Raw genomic sequence first — 22,402 nt, forward strand, 5'->3', positions numbered from 1 at the left:
CAAACCAGCTATTATTTTAGGTTGAGCCCGTGGGGAGACTGTCGCCTTGACCTACCCCAGGCTGTTTGAAAATGCCAGTACTTTGAAGCGGACTGTCCGGGCTCGCGGAATTCTGGTCACTGTCACTTTTGGTTCACCATTTGGGGGGGGGAAGGGGGGGGCGTCGGCCCCGCCTTAGCCGCAGCGCGAGGGCGGGGCTTTGTGACGCAGGCCTTGACGTACTATAGCGTATAAAAGGCCCGTTGGGCCGCGCGCTCCAGGAGCCGCCGGCAAGGAGGCAAGGAGGAAGGATATTAGAACCCACCGGGAGATAAGGTGGGGCGAGTGCCCCTGGGTCCCGGAGTCAGGCTCTCTGGTCGCGAGGTGGGGACGGTACACGGTTCCTCAGGCGCCGGGGAAGGGCCCGCCACACCAGTGAGTGTGATAGCAGCCGGCAGCCGGTCCTCGCCAGTCGGGCCAGGCGGGGTGCGTCCGCCACCTGCCGCTTGCGAACCCGTTGGCACCGACTCGGGATATGTGCTCTTCCATCTTTCTCTGCCTGTTCCACCAAACAAACTACAGGTCAAAGCAGGCCCAGACCCAGACCCAGACCCAGCGGGGCACACAGACCGCGGCGTGGGTCTTTAGGGAGGAGTTCTGTGGCCCCGGGGCCTTCGCTTTGGCATCCTCAGCCGAAGCCACTGTTCTACCTGCACGAGGGTTACCCCTGGGGCTGTGGGTAAATGCAAGTTCACGGTTTGGACTGGGGGTTGGAAAATTTGTTAAGTTTTGACACGTTATTTACAGGAGAGATTGGGCCAGAATTAACTATAAACTGTCACTTTAAACAATCCTTGATGTTAAGTTTTGACAAATGTTATTTAAAGGAGAGATTGGGCCAGAGTTATTAAGCTGTCACTTTAAACAATCCTCGATGTCTGTATTTGAGACCATACGCAGTGCTGTAATTATGCTTGGTGTCACAGTATTTCTCAACCTGCCCCGGACATTTACTTGTATGGGATTGCGATGTGGAGTGCTCAGCATACCTGGCCTGGGGCACTAAATGGCCAGGCGCATTCACAAGGAGTGGAGTGAGGGCGCCGCAGGCCTCCTGGGATGAGAAATATTAGGACCGCCGCATAGACGATTGCCCAACAGTTGGTAGCACACACCACTAACTGCCTACAGAGAGGGTCTTTTGTTAGCTACATTATGACTGACCTATCTACTCAGATTGGGTGTAAAGAATGTCCTTTAAAAAAAAATTCACATATGTGTATGTATCATACATATAATTACTGCCTTTGTCCCTTAACATTTAGCATGTGGGCATACTAAAGCTGTACTACTGGTTTTTAAAGATGGTTTAATTCAGTAAAGCGCCTGTTAGATGGTATTCTGATAGTATGTTTTCATTAAGGGATTCAATACACTTAATTCTCAAAGTGTTTGCTTTGGCCAATCCAAATTTATTTTCTCTGACCTCTGGGAAGATGGACTGTCCCTTTAAATATTCAGCATTTTGTTCTGACCAATTAGTTGCTTTTTATTAGAGATTTGATTACTGTATCTAAACTGCCACTTTAACCCTATGAAACTCATTACTCTTTGCTGTGAGGTTGTTGTTGAGGACATAATTCATTATGTCACACACTGTTCTCCTCCATGAGGACCCATAGGGAAAACTTCTCCTGAGTCTCAGGGGCCAGAATAGCTGTGATTCTCCCAAGCAACTAATTTGTTTGTCTTAGGAAACCTGAATAATTTTAACTGTTTTCTGTTTTGTGATAGCTGCTTGGTAGTAGCTCAGGGGCTGATTTGACACCCCTGACCCATGATTTGCATTGGAATACTAACCTTACTTTTAGCTCCGTCCTGTTTTTCCTACCATAATTTTTCCTTGAGTATTTAATTTTGTTCTTTATGTGTATTTGTAAGCCACTTTAAAGAATTTTTGTAAAGAATAAAACAATGAACACACACTGACAAAATTTAGGGTGGCAGCCTCTGCAAATCAGAATCACAAGTTATACAATGCAATACCTTTGGTACCACTTAAAATCCAGGGAGGCGGGCGGAGGGGGAGAGAGAGGAGAAACTAGTGCAGAGGTTAAGGGAGGACATGAAAGAAGAAAGAGGTGCCCGTGGTGGTGAGTGGTGAATACCACATGTAACATACTTATTCTGATTTTTTTTTTTTTGTATTTTTCTGAAGCTGGAAACGGAGAGAGACAGTCAGACAGACTCCCACATGCGCCCGACCGGGATCCACCCAGCACGCCCACCAGGGGGTGATGCTCTGTCCCTCCGGGGCGTCGCTCTGTTGCGACCAGAGCCACTCTAGCGCCTGGGGCAGAGGCCAAGGAGCCATCCCCAGTGCCTGGGCCATCTTTGCTCCAATGGAGCTTTGGCTGCGGGAGGAGAAGAGAGAGACAGAGAGGAAGGAGAGGGGGAGGGGTGGAGAAGCAGATGGGTGCTTCTTCTGTGTGTCCTAGCCGGAAATCGAACCCGGGACTTCTGCATGCCAGGCCGACGCTCTACCACTGAACCAACCAAATGTGGACTTAAATATGGTCAGTGTTCCCAAGGATAGGATATATTTAGAAAAATGAGGCAGAAAAGACATTTTTCTTGAAGAAACCCTGCTTTGTAATTCTATTTCATGAATGTACAGAAAATCCAGTGCCCCTGAAGTTTGGAAGGATATTGTTTAGACACAGATAAATAAGCTTAATAAACTTTTCTTGAAATTTTCTTGCGCAAAATATTTACTGAACTTTACAGAAACAGGTTTCATTCATTTGGTTGGCATTTTTATCTTTGTTTGCCTGACAGGGCTCTTCCTATGGACTTCTGTGAGTGCCCCCCTGCACATAAAAAGCTATTGGTAACGTGATTTTTTCTTTTAACATCAAGAATTAGCCCATTTTGCTAGATTAAATATCAAGAGATTAGAACTAAAGTGAATAATTTTAATAGGAGGTAGATTTGTTCTAAAAAACTCATAACATTTTAAGAAAAAACTATTAACTATAAGACTTTGTTTTTCTTCATTATAGTTGAGATTACAGACATCCTGCCAAAATGTTTTCTTCAAAGTCCATACCTGTTGTACCTTATGGCCTCAAGAGTCTACTCGAGGGGGTTAGTAGAGCTGTTATAAGAACCAAGCCGTCGAACATCACCCAGTTTGCAGCGGTTTACTTTGAAGAACTCATTCTGTTCAGAGAAGGTTTGTTATTGCTTTAGATTATATATTTGTTGCTGTGAAAAAGCATTTTAAATTGGAAATTTTTTGCATCTGATTTCCTGTATTTATTCCTTCAGGGAATGCTTCTCTGGATATAAAAGATCTGGTTAAACAATTCCATCAGATTAAAGGTAAGTACCACAAGTAGTAATAGTTTAATAATACTAGTTATAAATTATTTCATCAACAATAGCACACAGTCAAACTTAAGATGCCCATGAATATTTTAAATAATCACATTGTATATGTTTAAATAAATTGATGCTTTATTTTTATTATTAAATCAGGGCTTTTGTTTTGTTTTTGACAGAGACAGAGACAGAGGGACAGATAGGGACAGACAGGCAGGAAAGGAGAGAGATGAGAAGCATTAATTCTTCGTTGTGGCACTTCAGTTGTTCATTGATTGCTTTCTCATATGTGCCTTGACCGGGGGCCTTCAGCAGACCGAGTAACCCCTTGCTCAAGCCAGTGACCTTGGGTCCAAGCTGGTGAGCCTTGCTCAAAACAGATGAGCTGGTGACCTGGGGTTTCAAACCTGGGTCTTTTGCGTCCCATTCTGACGTGCTATCCACTGTGCAACCGCCTGGTCAGGCAGGTGTTTCTTTTTAAATATGAGACTGACATTTTGGAAGATTCTAAATCTGAAGAAGGCAAAAATAGGAAACATCTTTTGCAAACCATTTTGTACAATGAGACTTAAAACTTTGTGTATAACCTATGACAGAAGCCCTTTCCAATATGGTGACCTGTCTTTACGGAAGTATAGTGAACTTGACGAGAACTGGAGTTTGTAGTAATAAAGACTCAAATTATGAGCCTAAGAAAATTGTATAAACACTCGTTGGAAGATGGGTGTTTTTTTTTATAAAGAAAAGTTTAACCACTGTTTTTCTCCTCCCCATGATGGTTTAACTGTAGACAAATTGGAAGACAGGAATTCAATTAGTTGTCACCATCTTTTCTGTATGACCCTCTCTGGAGTAAAGAGATAGTTCTTCATAAAAAGTGTTCTCCTCCAGCCTCTGTGACACAGAGGTGTCTATCTGCTTAAAACAAGTGTTTTATATATGTAAATATCTTATATGAACATGAGACCAAGTGGACAGAGGAGCAGTGAACAAGTCAGAGGGGAGGAGAGGCGAAATGCAAAGGAGGCTGCGTTGGTCAGATCCTAAGGACAAGCACACCTGTCTAACAGAATGGTCACAAAAGGCTTTCAGCAGAATTTTGTGGAGAAAAAGGAGACACACGATCAGAGTGGGAAATAACAAATCATGAAATGATCATAGAGAAAGAAAAGGTAGGATCAGTGAGTTTCAGCTACTTTTATACTCTGTTGCTGATGCTAACAGATAACAGACAAAATAGGGTCAAATCAGGAGTAAGAAAATGAAAAAAAAAAAATCATGACAGTTTGGCCGTGCAGTGAGAGACACCCAAAACTGAAAGCAAGATTAATAGCAAGAGTTTGCATTTGTAGGAGCAGGACAGGGAATTGCTGCGGTGCAGGAACATTTTACTGTCTAGTCTGGCTTCTTCCCAGCAGGGTCTGACGGCACTCCCAGCTTGCCGTGGGAAGCAGGTTTGGGATTTGCTTATCACCAGTAGGGTATATAGAAAGGTGCTAGAAAACTGACCCTCCTCCCCCTCCCTCATTACGCGCCTGGTTTCCCAGGCAGTCAAGGTTATTACTGCCTTTATACTTGTATCCTCTGTTCCAGGAGCTATGTTTCAGAGCTATGGGAGTGTGCAGGTTTATTATGTCTGAGAATGGTGATATAGCTCATGGTGGAAGCTAACTGGTAGCATTTGAGGCTAATTTGCTTACTGAAGAATTTACCCACCATTCAATTTAGCTAGTAGACTAAATTAATGTGGGTTCTGGTCTAGCTAGCTAGGTTAATGTCTTTGAATCTCAGGGTTCAAAATTAACACACTGGACTAATGGAGGCCAGCCCTACCTCCAGCAGAAGTAAGGGATAGGAGAGTCTGCTGCTTTTCTCTACTAACTGTAGCTATCAAGGAAATTGAAAGAATGTACAGATAATCCTAAAAAGAAGATCACAGTATGGCTGTAGAAACAAATTGTTCTTTAGGCAGCAGAGTAGAAACAAATATTGCTGGTTCTAGTTTACCAGGGAGATGGGAAGATAACATAAAGGTATAACCAGAAAATACAGTTTCGAGTTACTGTCTAATATCAGTTTGGCTCATTTGTCCACTTGCCTTTTATTGTCTTGCCAAATGGACACAGTAGCCATTAATCTCCATCCTAGAGACAGCATGATTCTACCTGTATCCAGGAAAGCGGCAGTCTGGGTTATAGAGGGGCTATCTGGGGATATACAGGCACCGTCAGGTTCCCACTTGGTATGGTTATGTCCTCTCCTGAATGACGTTCTCTGCCTCTGACTGGTTTAATTGTCCTCCTGCTATTCCTGTGGCAACTCTGGGTAAATTTGGATGCATGGTTGTTTGGTTCTCTGCAATAAAATTGTTAGGTATAGCCTGCCTGACTGGTGGTGGCACAGTGGATATAGCATCAACCCGGGATACTGAAGACCCAGGTTCAAAACCCTGGGGTCACTGGCTTGAGTGCAGGATCATCGACATGACCCCAAGGTTGCTGGCTTAAGCCCAAGGTCGCTGGCTTGAGGAAGGGGTCACTGGCTCAGCTTGAGCTCCCTGATTAAGGCACCTGTGAGAAGCAATCAATGAACAACTAGAGTGACACAACTATGAGTTGATGTTTCTCATCTCTCCTCACTCTCTCTCCCCTCACCTTAAAAAAAGGTTAGGTATACCGGGGGCAGTAATATAACTTTCTTTATGTGGATCTGTTTTAAATGTGGATGGCGGCACCTAGAATACCCTACTCAGTCTACTAGTCCTAGGGATTGTGGCTTTCTCAGCTTTTCAATGACTTGCAATATGGGGATATTAACCATTCTTTGAGGACTAAGTGACTCTTTCTCTGTTCTTTTATTCTCTTCAACATGAGGCTAGATCAGCCTTGAGACACCACCGGTTATTAAGACTTGGTGATGTGAGCAAGGGCTAAGTACTATCCCTAGTGCATTGGTCCCCACTCGTCTCCCCGTTATGAGATAGGAGCATGAAGGATGTGTGTTTCATAAGAAGGTTCAGTAGGGATGCTGTATCCACAGTTAATTCCCAAACTGGTTAGTTCGCTGCCTACTGTACATATAGTATTTGTTTTATTTGAACACATCATTCTGGGATTTTTCTTAGAATGAGCCCCATTTATTGGCTGGCCTCACCGTAAGGCCAATAGTGTTTATCCATCTTCCCAGTGCCTTCAAAATTTTATGAGGAGGCAGGTGATTGATGAGGCAGGAGGAGAAGAAACATACACGGGAGTAACTTTTTCACTTTTCAGATGCTTCTCATCTCTTCCCCATTTTCCAGAGCCTGGGATCTTTAAGATGGTCCCCGACTCTAGCCACCCTTTGCTGTGGCATTTCACCCACACATGCCCACTCCCAAAGCAGCTCATGGTGGAGCACTTTCCCAGGTCACCCCTGGTTTTCCCGCAACCCCATGAGTCAGGGAAAGCCCCCCCATTTCTCAGTCTTCTCAGGAGAATTTCTAATCAAAATAATGGAGGGGATTTTAGAAATGCAGGCAGCATTTTAAGGCAAAAACTCTCTTGAGTTCCACTCCTTAGTCTTTTCTAGGAAAAGAAGGAAAGAAATGAAGTTTAGTGAGGACTTGTTTTGGCCATGCATTTACTTATAAAGTGGTCAATTAAGACAACTTTATAAGGTAGGTGACATCATTGCAATTTTATTCAAGAAAAATCTAATGCTTGTGAGTGATTAAATAAGTTGTAAGCTTCTCAGTATTAATTGACAGAGTTACAGCCTAAACTTCGACATAGCTAAGGTCCAAGTTTGTGATTCAAGCTCTTTCCATGACAGAGTTACATTCTAGCGTACCTCTGGGGAAAACTTAAATGCCTGAACTGAAAGAGTGAAGGGGAGGAGAGGAGTTTCAGCCTCCTTTCCCCTCATTGTCTCCCACAGTCACTTCCTCCTCTTTACTTGGAACCTGAAGCCCGTATTGGGCTAATTCTGATCTCACCACTCAGCGAAGAGGACAGGGGTTTCCCTTCAGAGTGGCAGATGAGATCTCAGCATCACTGTCACCTTCCCCCTCCTGAGCCCGAGTCCAGTCTCCAGGGCGGCCCTGTCTTGGCTTCTACCAGAGATAGGCAATAACCACCCCTTCTGAAGAATCAAGGACTAGCCCAGCTGAGTCCCTGAGTTACCCTGTTAACTTTTCTAACTGATCCCGAACATTCTTGGGGACCAGTAGTCATGAACTGCTGCTGATCTTTGGGCCCAATTTTAATTCCTTTGCAGCACCATAGCAGTTATGCATATCATTAAATATTGTCTTAAGTTGTTTATTCATGTTAAATATTCATGGTAATGTTTTTAGTTTCTTATGCCAAATTTTATTTTTATGCATTATTTTTACAGTTTGGTATACATGCTTGTGGCTATCCACACTTTTTAAACAAACAAGGAATCTATTTCTGGACTAAGGACTAAATTCTGTGAAGCTCTGGTGCTACTCTGCACTTTCCAGGGCATTTTCTTCAAGTACGCTATACTGATTCCCCAAACAGGGAGGGTAGTTTGCCAAATTACCCTTATATTTCTTGAAGTCTTGTATTTGCCTAGGCAAGGTGGTTAATCCTTACCACGGCAGGAATTTCATTGAACAAGGTTTGAATGATTTGGGAAGGGCGTTTAGGTACTTCATGCTTTTCTGTTATGATAAGATTAATCATTTGGGGAATATTTTCCATACTAAAGAAGGCAAGTAAATCATTGAGCAATGGTATAGTCAAGAATTGGGGTCAGAGTAGGGACAGAAACACAGGGTCAGGATTAAGAGAGAAGGGGGTGGCTCGGGTGGGAAGCAGATAAGGCCAACCAGGACAAGAACCCAGGTTGCCAGTATGAGGTCAGTAACACTGACAGACAGGAGTCATGAGAAGATCATCTTGGGCCTCATAGTATATCACTGTGCTATCCAGAAACTTGGATGGTTCACAAGATCCAAACTCTTCAGTGTTGTAGGGATACTTTCTGCCTTGATTTCAGACCATCTCCAATTATTCCTATTTATTTTGTTCATCTCTACCCACTGACGCATTCATTTGCATTAGGGGAAAGGCATACACAGCCTGGAACAAGAAAGTACTGTTTCCAAAGTTCACAGTAAGGAAGCTAAGACTTTGGAGTGTTGCAGGAGCCTGTTTTTATTAAGAGAATATTTTCTTGGAACTTTCAGAGCTGAGTATTAAGAGCAAAAGCTACCAGAACCAAGTTTTTACTTTGTATCAGCCATCGAGGACAGGGAAGAAAGGTAGGACATAAGGTCTTTTCCTGCGCAAAGGAAGGGGAAGGGAAGGCCCTTCTCGGCAATGGGATTATGTGCTGGGGCAGGGGTAGTGCATGCAAAGTGCCAGCTGGGCCTAAAGCTGGGGACAGGGAAGGCAGAATCTCTGGTCAAATGTTGTAAATCCTGAGCAGAAAGCTGGTTCTTTCCTGGGTGTCGTCTAGAACAATGCCAGCTGTCTGATTAGCATAACATATGGCATATGCTATATTCAGCATCTACATTATAATTGTGATCAGACATTAAATATTTGTCAAATACAAGAATTACATTTGAGGTAATGGATTAGAAGTACTGGAGTCTTTTTCAGATAGGCCTGAAATAAGATTTCTGGCTTCCTATGGCCTGTGTGTGGCTGTTAATGGGTCCAGATATGTTTAGATGGTCCCAGAATGATGACTAGCAAGGAATCAGGTGGGGAGAAAGTGCAGTTACTCAACCTGCTAGCAGAGAGCTATAACAGGTAGTATCCAAGCTGGGAATAAACTAAAAATTAGACTCAGATGCTAAAGAGGACCAAATTAAGAAGGAGATTTCCCAGTTCTGGGTGAAATAAGCAAACAGGCCACATTTTCTGCTAAAGTAGAAACACCTGAGTAGTAAATGCAGCTGAGTCACAGACCAACACCCAGAGTCCAGGCGGTGCAAGATGGCCTGTCTCAGAGGTCAGAGAGCCAGCAGGAAAGGACACGGGGGATCGGCCAGAGCTACTCTACCATTCGAACTCCCTGTTTGGGAGCGGATAACCGTTAATAAAAGAGCAGTTCCACAAAAGACTGAATAATTATCCAAAAGACTTTTAAACTAGAAGAGACAAGTATTAAGATCAGCTTTTGTATTGGGAAATGAACTTTTTAAATGCAGACAGGTCAGCTAGATGAGCTAAAGGACAGCTTTCTGACACGTCTAACTCATAGTATGGAAGTCTGAGCCCTCTACCAGCCATGGCTTGCAAAGCTTTGTATGATCTGAATTTATCTGACCTTTGCTATCATCTCTCATTTCACGTCTTTGTAGACCTCACGCACCTCAGACTGATTTAACAGAAACCACAGAAACCTAGGACAATGGAGTGACATCTCCAACGTACTGAAAGCAAATCACTGCCTACCTATAATGAATATAGACCCAGTGAATACAGTTCCTTGCTAGTCAGTGAACGAGGCACTGTTGAGGATATAAACATTAAGATGAGACCTCATAAAGCTTATGTTCAGTAGCAGAGATTAGCTGTACAAATATTATGGGTAAATTGTAATTACCTAAAATGACCCTGATAAAGATCTATGGACATTCAGAGGAGGACAAGAACTCTGCTAGAGAAGGGGATTTTTATTTAGATGATTATTTTTTTTTTGAGAGGAGACTTGAACCAATCAAGCCACTGGCTGCGGGAGGGGAAGAGGGAGAGAAGCAAATGGTCACTTCTCTTGTGTGCCCTGACCAGAAATTGAACCCAGGACATCCATATGCCGGCCCAGCCCTCTATCCATTGAGCCAACTGGCCAGGACCACAAAAGAACCTTTCTTGAGCCCAACTGAGAGGAAAGTTACAAAGCAATCAAGCAAACTAGATTTGGTGTGTAGGTTGATTTTCTCAGCCATATGAAGATTAACCCTATATGACTTGAGTGATCTGGTTCTACTTAAACTATACTGCTCACAAAAATTAGGGGATATTTCAAAATGAATATGAAGGAATAAAATATCCCCTAACTTTTGTGAGCAGTATAATTTAAAGAACCTGTACATTCAGAATTAAGAATATAACTAAAGATAAAAAGTATTTTCTTTAAATGTTATACAATGACCGATTAAAATTCAGTATAGAATCCCAATACTGATATTCCATGTAACCAATAAGAGATAAATTCCACGTGTGCAATTTTCTTGGAATAGGCAGAACTCATGTGAAGATTTGGGGTGCTGGGGCACATAGCTGGCAGGGAAAAATAAGGATATAAAGGTAATATTCTGGCACTAAAAGGAAATCTGAAAGGTGTCAAAGACAAGAGGATAATAAGCAGGACATGAGGCGAGATAGGTGATTAATACGAGAGAAGGCGGGAGATAAAGATGGGGGTGGATAATTCACAGTGGAGTGCTTGAAGGTGAGGGTGTGGAATGTGTATGGTACACATATTCTCTTCTCCAATCATTAGCTTCTTTGTTGTGACAGACTGAGGAATCGAGGATGAATAAGACCTAAAGAGTAGTCTAATTAGGGACAGAGGCACATAAACAGTTTTGTGCACAATCTCAAGGTTCAAGTCAGCGATCTTTGGAATTATTAAAACATCTTAAATCATTATAGAGAAAATTTCTTTACCTTTCTTAATAAACAGATATCAGTAAGAACTCAGTAGTGATTTAAGTTATATATATGTGGTAATTAGTATTCATATATTTGCTAATATTCTCTCATGTATTTTAAACAAAGCCAAATGGTTAATATAGTGCTTTACATTTTCAAAAACATTAAATCTTGGCCCTGGCCAGTTGGCTCAGTGGTAGAGTGTCAACTCAATGTATAGAATTCCTGGTTCGATTCCTGGTTAGAGCACACAGAAGAGGCGACCATCTGCTTCTTTCTCCTTCCCCTCTGTCTCTCTATCCCGCATCCATGGCTCAATTGCCTCAAGCATGTCAGCCCTGGGTGCTGAGGATGGCTCTCTTGAGCCTCTGCCTCAGGCTCTAAAAATAGCTCAGTTGTAAGCAACCCAGGATGAGCAGAGCATTGGTCCCAGATGGAGGTTGCTGGGTGGATCCCTGTTAGGGCACATGCGGAAGTCTATCTCCCCTACTCTCACTTAAAACAAAAAAAATTAAGTCTTAAGGCATAAGGCATCTGATCTCAATTTTTTAGAATTATGAAATATCTATTCAAAATGATATATGACATGAATATTACATATATTATATGTAGACATACATAAAAGTGAGAAAAAACACCCTGCATTCTATCACTCAGTTTAGGAAATAGCCAATTTAATTTTAATCAAAGCTGAATTAAAGATATGAAGTTTAATTTCAGAACTTTTCTGTTTTTAACTGGATTGGTTTACTTTCTCCATTTACATGATTTACAGTTTATAGAACACTTTCAGATTAGTGATTCAACTGATCTCTACAGAAACTCAGTGAGGTCAGGATTATTAACCATTTTACAGAGGAAGAGGCCAAAAGCTCAGAGCTGTTGACCTGGCCAGGGTCATGCAGCTACGGCCAAGACCGGGGTCTTCTCATATATGTTTTCACTATGAAAAAGTTGCAGGGAAGAAAGTCATTACCATCAATTCCCCAAAGAGTTGTTAATGATTGACAATTACATGCTGCTTTACCTTTCCAGAATGATTGTTGCTGAATAGGGGACTTAGGCAAAAATATGAGGCCTGGGGCTCTCCCAGATATACAGTGTGTCCGTAAAGTCATGGTGCACTTTTGACCGGTCACAGGAAAGCAACAAAAGACAATAGAAATGTGAAATCTGCACCAAATAAAAGGAAAACCCTCCCAGTTTCATACCTATTCAGTGCAGTTCGATGTGGGCTCACGCACAGATTTTTTAGGGCTCCTTAGGTAGCTATCCCGTATAGCCTCTACAGACTCGTCACTGACTGATGGCCTACCAGAACGGGGTTTCTCCACCAAACTGCCGGTTTCCTTCAACTGCTTATCCCACCGAGTAATGTTATTCCTATGTGGTGGTGTTTCGTTATAAACACACCGATATTCACGTTGCACTTTGGTCACAGATTTGAATTTAGCGAGCCACAGAACACACACGGAACTTTCCTCTGTACCGTCCACATCTCGACTGGCATGGCTGTGGGCTGCTCCGCTGTAGACACGGTATTACGTCATCATCTGTGCATGCACACATGCTGTCACATTATCCTACAGAAACTGGGAGAGTTTTCCTTTTATTTGGTGCAGATTTCACATTTCTATCGTCTTTTGTTGCTTTCCTGTGACTGTTCAAAAGTGCACCATGACTTTACGGACACACTGTAATTATAGGTCCCACAAGCCTGTAAGGTAGATACTTTTAAAAGGGCAAGTGAGCTTTCCAGTTGCTGAAACCACATCATGTAAGCAATGCATCACAGAGGTCCCATGCAGGCATTGCAGGAATTCAATCCCTAGATCATCTGGGTTCTGGAAAACTCATGGTGAATAAACACCTGCGGAACTGAAGTTCTTCTGGGGGAAGATGGTCATTGAACTGGTGTCGGGTGAGTAGGCCAGTCTGGGTGGACGTGGGTTTGTGGTGGTGGTCATTTCCGTTTCACTGAACTGCAGGCCTCAAATCCCATCCCCAATGGGCTGCTGCTGCCCTGTGTTGAGGCCAGGGTGGGGGGCCAGGGCTTTCTGTGTCTGGGCTTCACCCTCAGCCTTCTCACCAGCCACAGAGGGTCTCTCTCTCCCCACACTCTTGTTCCTCACCAGGGGAAGCCAGCTGATGTTTCTTGTTACTCGGACCTTGGCTGACCCTGTGCACCTGGGCCTCAGGGGTGGGGCTTTCTCAGTGTTCCTGCTGGTTGTCCTTGCAGCAGCCAAACTCTGCCTGTATCTGTCAGTCTTGAGCAAGTGTTTGCTGCCTCTGGCTCAGTGGCAGGAGACCTGTGCTTAGCATTGCTGTAGATCTGTCTCATGTGAGGCCCATGGAAAAGTGCTTGAGTTGCACTCTCCTATTCCAGACTGATGTCTCCACCCACATCTGGCCTTTACCAGTACACTGAGATTCTGGCTGATACCTTATGAGCCAGAATGGTATGGCTGTGGTCTCTCCTTTCCAGGCCCTGCCACAGAGTAGATGGTCTCATGGCTCTTCTTTCCTTGGAGGGACTGGCTGCTCTTTGGAAATCAGATTCCTTGATTGCTGTGACTCCTCTCAGTGGGCTCCAGAAGTTATTTTGTGGTTTATCTGGCCTTTCCTCATTGTCATGGGAATGATGCTTTTGCAGCTTCCTATATCTTAAGTGTAAGGCCAGACTTATTTAAATTTCCCTTATTTTTGTAGCCAGAAAAGTTCTTTTCCTCTTCTGAATTTCCATAGATCTTTATTAAGACCATTACTAGGTGTAGTCTCCATTATTGACTGTAAGCTTTCTGAGGTCTCGTCTCCATGTTTACATTCTCAACAGTGCCTAGTGTAGTGTCTTACACACAGCTCAAACACTCCAAGTGGATTAGCGGGTAAAGGCCTTAGCTAGAAATGGGTGGGGAAGTCCTGAGGAGGAGAATGGCTAGGAAAATGAGGTCACTGCACCAAGCAGAGGGGAAGGTAAGAGCAGACGTAGCTTTTCTCCTGCACGTGAGCATCTGGTGCGGTGTCATGTTCAGAGTCAGACTTGAGTTTATAAGTCAGCAGCTGCTAGGGAAGGAGACACTATCAGACACTGTGCTTTTTTTTCTTTACTCTCTGACAGAGTCAGAGAGAGGGATAGATAGGGACAGACAGACAGAAACAGAGAGAGATGAGAAGCATCAATCATCAGTTTTTTGTTGCTACACCTTAGTTTGTTCACTGATTGCTTTCTCACATGTGCCTTGACCGCGGGCCTTCAGCAGACCGAGTAACCCCTTGCTCGAGCCAGCAACCTTGGGTCCAAGCTGGTGAGCTTTCCTCAAACCAGATGAGCCCGCGCTCAAGCTGGTGAGCTCGGGGTCTCGAACCTGGGTCCTCCACATCCCAGTCCTACGCTCTATCCACTGCGCCACCGCCCAGTCAGGCCAGACACTGTTCTTTAGGAAGCAGCAGAACCTGTAAAAACATCTCCAAAGTTTTGACTTGAAGCAAACACATTCTTGTAAAGCAAATTCTACTTCTTCAGATTTTCTCATATGAGGGAAATCCTTTCCCAGAGAAAATCCTCAGTAAAGTAAGCAGGTATGAAACTGTTCGATGAGTTACAACAAAGGTGGTTACCCAGGTGTGTAGGTGACAAGCAGAAAAGGATTTTACAGTATCTTCCAGCTCGAGGAGTTTCTATGTCATCAGCTATCTTGACCTGAGGAATTTTCCTCATGCCTGAGGGTTCAGAGTCCACACTTCGGATCCAGAAATCACTTGGCTGCTGCTTTCTCTCTGGGTCAGTAGGACGCTGGCTGCTTTATTCCACCCCACCAGCAGGTGCTACCATTTTTAGGTTGGAATTATGTGATGTTTCCTAATACAAAAATATCATCTAGTCCTAGTTTTTCAAGTTAAATTAAGTTAAACTTTATATGCCAGTATTCTCACATTGAGGATTGCCTTTATTAACGTGATGGCATTTGGCCTGGCCAAAGTCTCCTCCCCTCCTCAGCTGTGAGGAAGTTTGGACCTGCAGACCTGTCCATGGAGGTGTCAGTGTTCTTAATTCTAGGCAGAGTCAGGTCTTTCCTTTGATGCTGACCAGCCGAGTGTGGCATCTGGTTAGTTCTGTCACTGTGCTGCTTGGAGTCACCAAGTTCCCAGGAGATGAACTGAGGGAGGTATCTTTATAGTGGAGAGGGATAAGTTTCATTACTTTCCACATTAAATCACAGATTTTAGAAACTAAAGTAAAACTCTTTGTACTTGTTTATACAGTATTGATATCTGAATGTTCAACCTATTGCTTTAACCCTTTGAGTAGTGTTTTCATGCTCGCTGACCCTCGAGAGTATATTTGCAAAAAATGAAATTAGTTCCAGTTTTATTAACTTAAAATCATGTTTGTTTGATAACTAATTTATGGAAACAAGAACATACATTTGCCTGTTTTTAATGTTGCCTGACACATTTTTAAAATAAATTGATCGTACTCTGGATGGTCAGGAGGTGCAAGGACGTACATGAATGTTTATACTACTCAAAGGGTTAAAATTCTTCATTTGGGGAATATATATTTATTAATTATATGGTTATAATTTTAGTTGAGAAGTGGTCACCAGGAACGGCACAAGAAAAGGTCCCAGAATGTCCAAAAGAAGTAAAAAGAACAGCCCCAGTTTCCCAGGAACCGACACGGATGGAGAAATCGACGTACACAGAGGAGGACAATGTAGCCGGACCGCTGCTTAGCAACAAGACCACTCAGTTCCCCTCAGTTCAGGCTGACCTGTTCCTGCAGTCCGAGCAGACAACGAAAGCAGTCTGTGGTCCTGCGAAACCACCCACCCCTAAGACTGCTAGCCCACCCTCATCGCCATCGCCAGCAGCTGTCTCACCAGAGTTTGCCTATGTCCCAGCTGACCCCGCTCAGTTTGCTACTCAGATGTTAGGTAAAGTGTCCTCTATTCATTCTGACCCATCTGATGTGTTAATGGTGGATGTGGCAACAAGTATACCTGTTATAGCGAATGAGGTGCTTGCAGGGGCTGCTGAAGATAACGTGATTGCTGCTTCTGTTGAGTATTCTGGAGAGTGGGAAGCAATGCAGGTTGTCAGCCATGCATCTGTTCATGTAGATTTGGGTTCTAAACCTAAAGACGATAAGGCTGAACCATCATCGGCTTCCTCACTCCCCTTGCAGGCTGAACAAGAACCTCCTAAATATGACCAAGCTCCTAAGGTCCTTTTGCAGGCTGATACTGGGGTTACGTCAGCGGTTCGTATATCATCTATCTTTAACGATGAGCCTGTGATCGAAGGAGTTACTTATGTTGAGCAACCACCAGAACAAGCAGTTTTCCCTTTTACTGCTCAGGTTACTAGTATTAAAGAGACAGAGCCATCACCACCACTTAATCCCATACTTGCAAGCAAGACGGCCTCAGGCATGTCTGCAAAAACTGATACCTCAGTACATGTGGAGGCAGAAGCAACCATTCTGATCTCTGAGACCTCCTTGAAAGGTCTGCTTGCACAGTCCCTGTATGCAGAGGGCCCCACCACAGCAGTAGGCCCTGAAAACTCCCTGCATCTTGAAGTCGAGGTCGTTGCGTTAGCCCCCGAGCAGGAGGAAAAGGCTGCATCCCCGGAGATGGAAGTCGAACCCATGTCCTCCGGGAAAGCTGCAGAAGCTGTGTACTCGGGTGCATCAGTAAGATCATCCAGTGGCCCCCCCACTCCTGTTGCAGAAGGTCTTTCTGAATCCAAAATTGAACCCAAGTGGGAAGCAGCGACTGAACAAGGTTTGATGGAACCAGGTAAGAAAATTAGGTACTTAGAAAATTAAAAATGGCTTCAGATGACATCCGTATTTCAGGTAACTGTCTAGGTAGGCTCCCTGCAGATTGGTCAAAAGTCCTGATTTTTAATAGCTTTTAAAATGCCAAACCTATTTAAAGGCTTTGTTGTATTTGAGGTTTTACTCTTATGAGTGATTTTAAACTGACATCAGAACTTGGCCTCAAAGTTTGGTCATCTAGCACTCTCATGTTCCTCTTTTGATCATACTATGTAGTGAAAAACTTTAGAGCCTGTTGTCAGGAACAGATATAGTCGTATGATTTGAATACTCCTATTGCACGTCTGTAATACTGGAGGTGTTAGTTTGAAGTTTCTCACTCATGACTGTAAAATCAAACTACAACAGTGCCTTTACATAGACTGGCATTTAAAAAGTACAAGAAATGGTGGTGGTTGACTCTGCTTCGCACCGAGTCAGGAGAGCTCTGCAACCAGGTCTGGGGGGCTGGGCCGTGCACTGGGGGAGCAGCTGAGAGCTGGTGGGGGGATACAGGGCAGGCTGCAGTCATCACACAGGGGGCCAGGAGGTAGAGCAGCAGCAGAATGGACAGGCAGGCACTGAGCAGTGCTGGGCCCGGCTAAGGTGACTGGCTTCCTTCTATGAGTTTCCTCACAAGTGCCCACACCAAGCTGCTGTCCTGACTGCTGCGAACTATTGCCCTTGCTCCCCTGTGGCGGAGACATGCTCTGCCCTCCATCTTGACCTGATGATGGCATTTGGTCTGCCCACCTTTCTGCCCCATTCAGACAAGTGCAGGGGCCTTTCTCCCTGCAGGACAGATGGAACATGTATGAGCCAGCCTCTCCCATTCCTTTTGCAGAATCTCTCAATGTTGACTCTTATCAGAGCCCCAGTGATAAATGGTTGTTGCCAAGCAGGTGTTAGAGATCAAATTCTGTCTGGCAGTGTGACCGAGATTCTGCACAGCTGAAAAGGCAGAGGCGGTGCTGGAAGCACAGCGTGTGGGACAGGCATACCAAGTTACTGTCCTCAGGTGCTTACAGGTTATCAAGGAAGAGCTGAGAGGTTCTTTAACAAAACTGAGGACTTGGTCTGACCTGTGGTGGCGCAGTGGATAAAGCGTCGACCTGGAAATGCTGAGGTCGCCGGTTCGAAACCCTGGGCTTGCCTGGTCAAGGCACATATGGGAGTTGATGCTTCCAGCTCCTCCCCCCCTTCTCTCTCTCTCTGTCTATCCCTCTCCTCTCTAAAATGAGTAAAAAAAAAAAAATTAAAAACCCAAAAAACTGAGGACTTGCCTTATGTATATGTTTGAATTAGCTTCAAGAAATACCAATTAAAAGTATCTGAAGCTATTAAAAACACAGCAGCTTAATCATGTACATAGTGCTGTACCTTCTTTTCCGGGGAAGAAGCTGCACCAGGAATAGGCAGCCGTGTGAGCAGGTGAACCCAGTACATCTGGGCCCATGCAGCACTTCTGAGCACAGTAGCCGGTCCTCTTCCGTCCCATCTTCTAGGACTCGGGGCTCCGAGACAGAGCTGTCTTCATTAGGCAGCTCAAACTTGATGTTATAGAGTCCTTGGTGGAAGTACAGGGGTGGCACACCTACACCTCTTTTCTACTCTTAAAGAACCCCTGTGGGGCCCACCAGCCTTTTATTGTCACCTAGGATCTGTGGTTTCAAGCCGTGCTTCAAAGGGGCGCTCTCTGGGATTCTGAGTCCTCGACTGTGTGGTGACTGATTAACGGGCAATAATGGTGCCTGGAAGAGCTAAAGCTATTTGATTATGTGATCAAAAGATGACACTAGTGCAGACTTTTCATAAAGAAAAAGACCACTGGCCCTGGCCGGTTTGCTCAGTGGTAGAGCGTTGGCCTGGCGTGCAGAGGTCCCGGGTTCGATTCCCGGCCAGGGCACACAGGAGAAGCGCCCATCTGCTTCTCCACCCCTCCCCCTCTCCTTCCTCTCTGTCTCTCTCTTCCCCTCCTGCAGCCAAGGCTCCATTGGAGCAGGGATGGCCCGGGCGCTGGGGATGGCTCCTTGGCCTCTGACCCAGGCGCTAGAGTGGCTCTGGTCGCGACAGAGCGTCGCCCCCTGGTGGGTGTGCCGGGTGGATCCCGGTCGGGCGCATGCGGGAGTCTGACTGTCTATCCCCCTTTCCAGCTTCGGAAAAATACAAAAAAAAAAAAAAAAAAAAAAAAAAGACCACTATGCATATGCATTAACCTTTTTTTTCCCCCTCAATGGCTTAAGCTGTTCAATTGATTTTTTTGGTTTTCCATTTTCCCCTGAGGACCTTGAAGTAGCCATGTTTAAAGTCCAACTACCTGGAAACAGCAACTTAGAATGCGACTGCTTGTGTAGCTACAGTTCGTGTCCTGCCATGCGCTATTGTCGCATTTTCCAGCCGTCGAGAATCTCCCCTCACATTACCAAACACAATTTATTTAGCCTCTCTATAGCATGCTTTATGGCACGTATTACTATCGCTGTTATTTATATGTAAAAGTAGAGATATTTCTGTGCATAGCGCCTGATACAGAGACCAAATCTTTAACACCTGCGAATCTTTTTTTTTTTTTTTTTTTTTTTTTTTTTTTTTTAGCAATAGCAACAAGCGAAGCAGGACAACCACCACCATATTCTAACATGTGGACCCTTTACTGTCTAACTGATATGAGTCAACAAAGTCGCCCGTCACCACCACCTGCACCTGGGCCTTTCCCCCAAGCAACCCTCTATGTACCTAATCCTAAGGATCTTCCGAATCCACCGAAAGTTACCTCTCCAACTTATGTGATGATGGACGACAGCATGAAGACCAGTGCCCCACCTTTTATCTTAGTAGGCTCAAACGTGCAGGAAGCCCAGGATTGGAAACCTCTTCCTGGACATGCTGTTGTTTCCCAGTCAGATACTTTGAAGAGATACGCTGCAGTCCAAGTGCCCATTGCTGTTCCTGCAGATCAGATATTCCAGAAAAATTCCCCCAACTCCCAGAGTGCTAGTCCTGCAAGTGGACCGGAGGGGCCCAGGCCAAAAAGCCCAGTTTTTCTTTCTGTTGCCTTTCCAGTAGAAGATATAGCTAAGAAAGGTTCAGGATCTGGTGACAAATGTACTCCCTTTGGAAGTTACGGTATTGCTGGAGAAATAACTGTGACGACTGCCAGTCGCAGAACAGAAACTTAGAACTGGCAGGTAAATGTTACCATAGGTGGGCCTTGGCATACTTGAATTTGCAGCATTTTGATTTGTTGATGTGGAGACTGAGCTATTTTACAAAATTAAATTGAATTGCAATATGCTGTGAGTTAGAGAGTACTCTAACCGATGAGACCGTCTCCAGCTCCTTACCACCGGGCACTAATAAGTAGACGCATAGCAGTGTACTGAACCGTGACTCAACCAAGAACTCGGTGCCTGACACATGACCCTGTTTCTGTGTGTGCTCTCCCTGTTTTAAAAGGACAGTCTTTTTTTCCCAGTGAGAGGAGGGGAGGCAGAGACAGACTTCCATATGTGCCTGGACCGGGATCCACCCAACAAGCCCACTAGGGGGTGATGCTTTGCCTATTTGGGGTGTTCCACAACCTAGCTCTTCTTAGTGCCTGAGGTGGAGGCTATGGAACCATCCTCAGTGCTGGGGCCAACCTGCTCCAATCAAGCCATGGCTGCAGGAGGGGAAGAGAGAAGCAAGAGAGGAAGGGTAGAGAAGCAGATGGGTACTTCTCCTGTGTGCCCTGACCAGGAATCAAACCCAGGACATCTACATGCTGGGCCAATGCTCTACCACTGAGCAAACCAGCCAGGGCCTAAAGGGACAGTCTTTTAGGGAATGTACAATGTGGCAGGGAGGAGCAGAGACAAGCTGTAAGAGCTGGGAACTGGAGTGTACAGTACGAGATAGGAGATTGTATGTGGAATACCCAATGTAGTAAGAGTTTGCTCCCTTGTAAGAATGAATATTTCCAGTAGAATGGAAAGAATGAAAACACATTAAAGAGACAAGGTGGAATTAAATGTAGATAGAACAGTTTTATATCACTGTCACTGAAAAAATTTTCATGCAACCCAGTGCTCGTGCCAGTGTGAGCCCCTTTTCCCCACGTCTAGTTAAGTGAGCAAAACATGGAACCTACACCTTAGTGGAGGAGGAGGACAGCAAGGTAAATTAGCGTGTTAAGTATTATGAAACAAAGTAGTGCTCCAGGCTCTTCTTTATTGGGCTCGGCAGAAACTGACGCTTGAGTGCGAGAGGAGCCAGCCTTGCAGAGAGCCCCCAGACGGACTCCCAGGGCAGGAGAGCCTGGGAGTTGGAGAAGCTGCAGGCAGGCCCCGGTGAGGTGAGGACGGGGTACCAGAGCAGGCTGGGGATGTGAAGAGGGACCATAATCCAGGGACCCGGCACACCAAGGAGAGAGATTTGGATTGAATGAGAAACCAGAAGAAAGATCCTGCTGGCTGCTATGTGGAAAGGATTACAAATCAGGAGGAAGTCTAAAAGCAGGGAGACAAGAGTATAGAAGTACAGGTGTTAGACTTACACCAATGAGTTCAGTTACTTAACACTGGGAATTTCAAACTGCACACCTAATGGGCAAAAGCTAGATTTCATTCACAGGTTCAACTACTACAGTTACTAAAAGTGATAACTTATCAAAATATCTTAAGGCTATCTGCATTTCTTATTTTTTCTTTTTTAGCACATGCAAGAGAGAGATGAGAAGCATCAACTCAGTTGCAGTCCTTTAGTTGTTCATCGATTGCTTTCATGCGTGCCTTGACGGCGGGGGGTAGGTGGGTAGGGGCTCCAGCCGAGCCAGTGACCACAGGGTCATGTCTATGATCCCACACTAAAGCCAGTGACCTTGGAGTTTCAAACCTGGGTCCTCAGGGTCCCAGGCTGACGCTGTATCCATGGCGCCACCACCTGGTCAGGCTGTGCATTTCTTATTTATCCCTCTTTTAGACTTTCAGTGGAATTTATCAAAAATGGCTATTTTCAGCATGAGATGCTAAGGATATTTTAGTGCAAATAGAGGTAATTGATTAAGAGCTTAGTGACAGAAAGCAGAAGGGTATACCTTACATTTCTGATCTTTACATATTACACATGCTCAGTTTCATGATTAAATTTTAATAATTCTCTACTTACATTATTCCTAACAGATGCCGAAAATGAGGCTGTTTGAGTCAAGGTTCAGGGTGGAGTCTGCCAGCAAGTGTAATGTATCGATAAACTTCATGCAAGCATAAAACCTTGTATTCTTGCTGTGTAATTTAGGAGGTACACAAACGGCCTTAAATTTCTTCAAACTTGTAACACAACAGCATTTCCCAACTCATGTACACGTTGTGCAAAACAAAGTGAAATAACCATCTCCACTCCAGGTTTTTTAAGCAGGTATTTCCACTTGATAATTCTGTATTTGGCATTCACACCCAGTGAAGAGCGGCACCTCACTAGAATGCTGTACCCCCCAGAGAATACTACACGCCAACTACCTGCTTACCAGGGCATGCGCCTGGCGGCTGTCTCTCCAGCCCTGGGGACTGCAGTGCCACAAGGACTTCTTTGTAAGGACCTTCTTGAGCATTCAGGATAG

At 44.5% G+C, this 22,402-nt stretch overlaps 1 protein-coding gene across 8 annotated transcripts; it reads left to right on the plus strand.

Moving 5' to 3' along the window:
- Positions 1-265: 265 nt before the first annotated feature.
- CABYR (calcium binding tyrosine phosphorylation regulated) lies at positions 266-22,287 on the plus strand. 8 transcript variants are annotated; one of them, XM_066247343.1, is made up of 7 exons: positions 266-315; positions 2,818-2,869; positions 3,042-3,214; positions 3,310-3,363; positions 15,572-16,786; positions 19,402-19,994; positions 21,966-22,287. In XM_066247343.1, exons 3-6 carry the CDS (start codon positions 3,067-3,069, stop codon positions 19,983-19,985), a joined length of 2,001 nt encoding a protein of 666 aa, XP_066103440.1. In that variant the 5' UTR covers positions 266-315; positions 2,818-2,869; positions 3,042-3,066; the 3' UTR covers positions 19,986-19,994; positions 21,966-22,287. The 8 variants fall into 8 exon arrangements, with proteins under 8 accessions (XP_066103440.1, XP_066103446.1, XP_066103439.1 ...); XM_066247349.1 differs by lacking the exon at positions 19,402-19,994; XM_066247342.1 differs by lacking the exon at positions 21,966-22,287 and having other exon boundaries at positions 19,402-20,928.
- Positions 22,288-22,402: the final 115 nt, after the last annotated feature.

The sequence above is a fragment of the Saccopteryx bilineata genome, chromosome 11 (assembly GCF_036850765.1).
Source record: "Saccopteryx bilineata isolate mSacBil1 chromosome 11, mSacBil1_pri_phased_curated, whole genome shotgun sequence".
NCBI lineage: Eukaryota > Metazoa > Chordata > Mammalia > Chiroptera > Emballonuridae > Saccopteryx > Saccopteryx bilineata.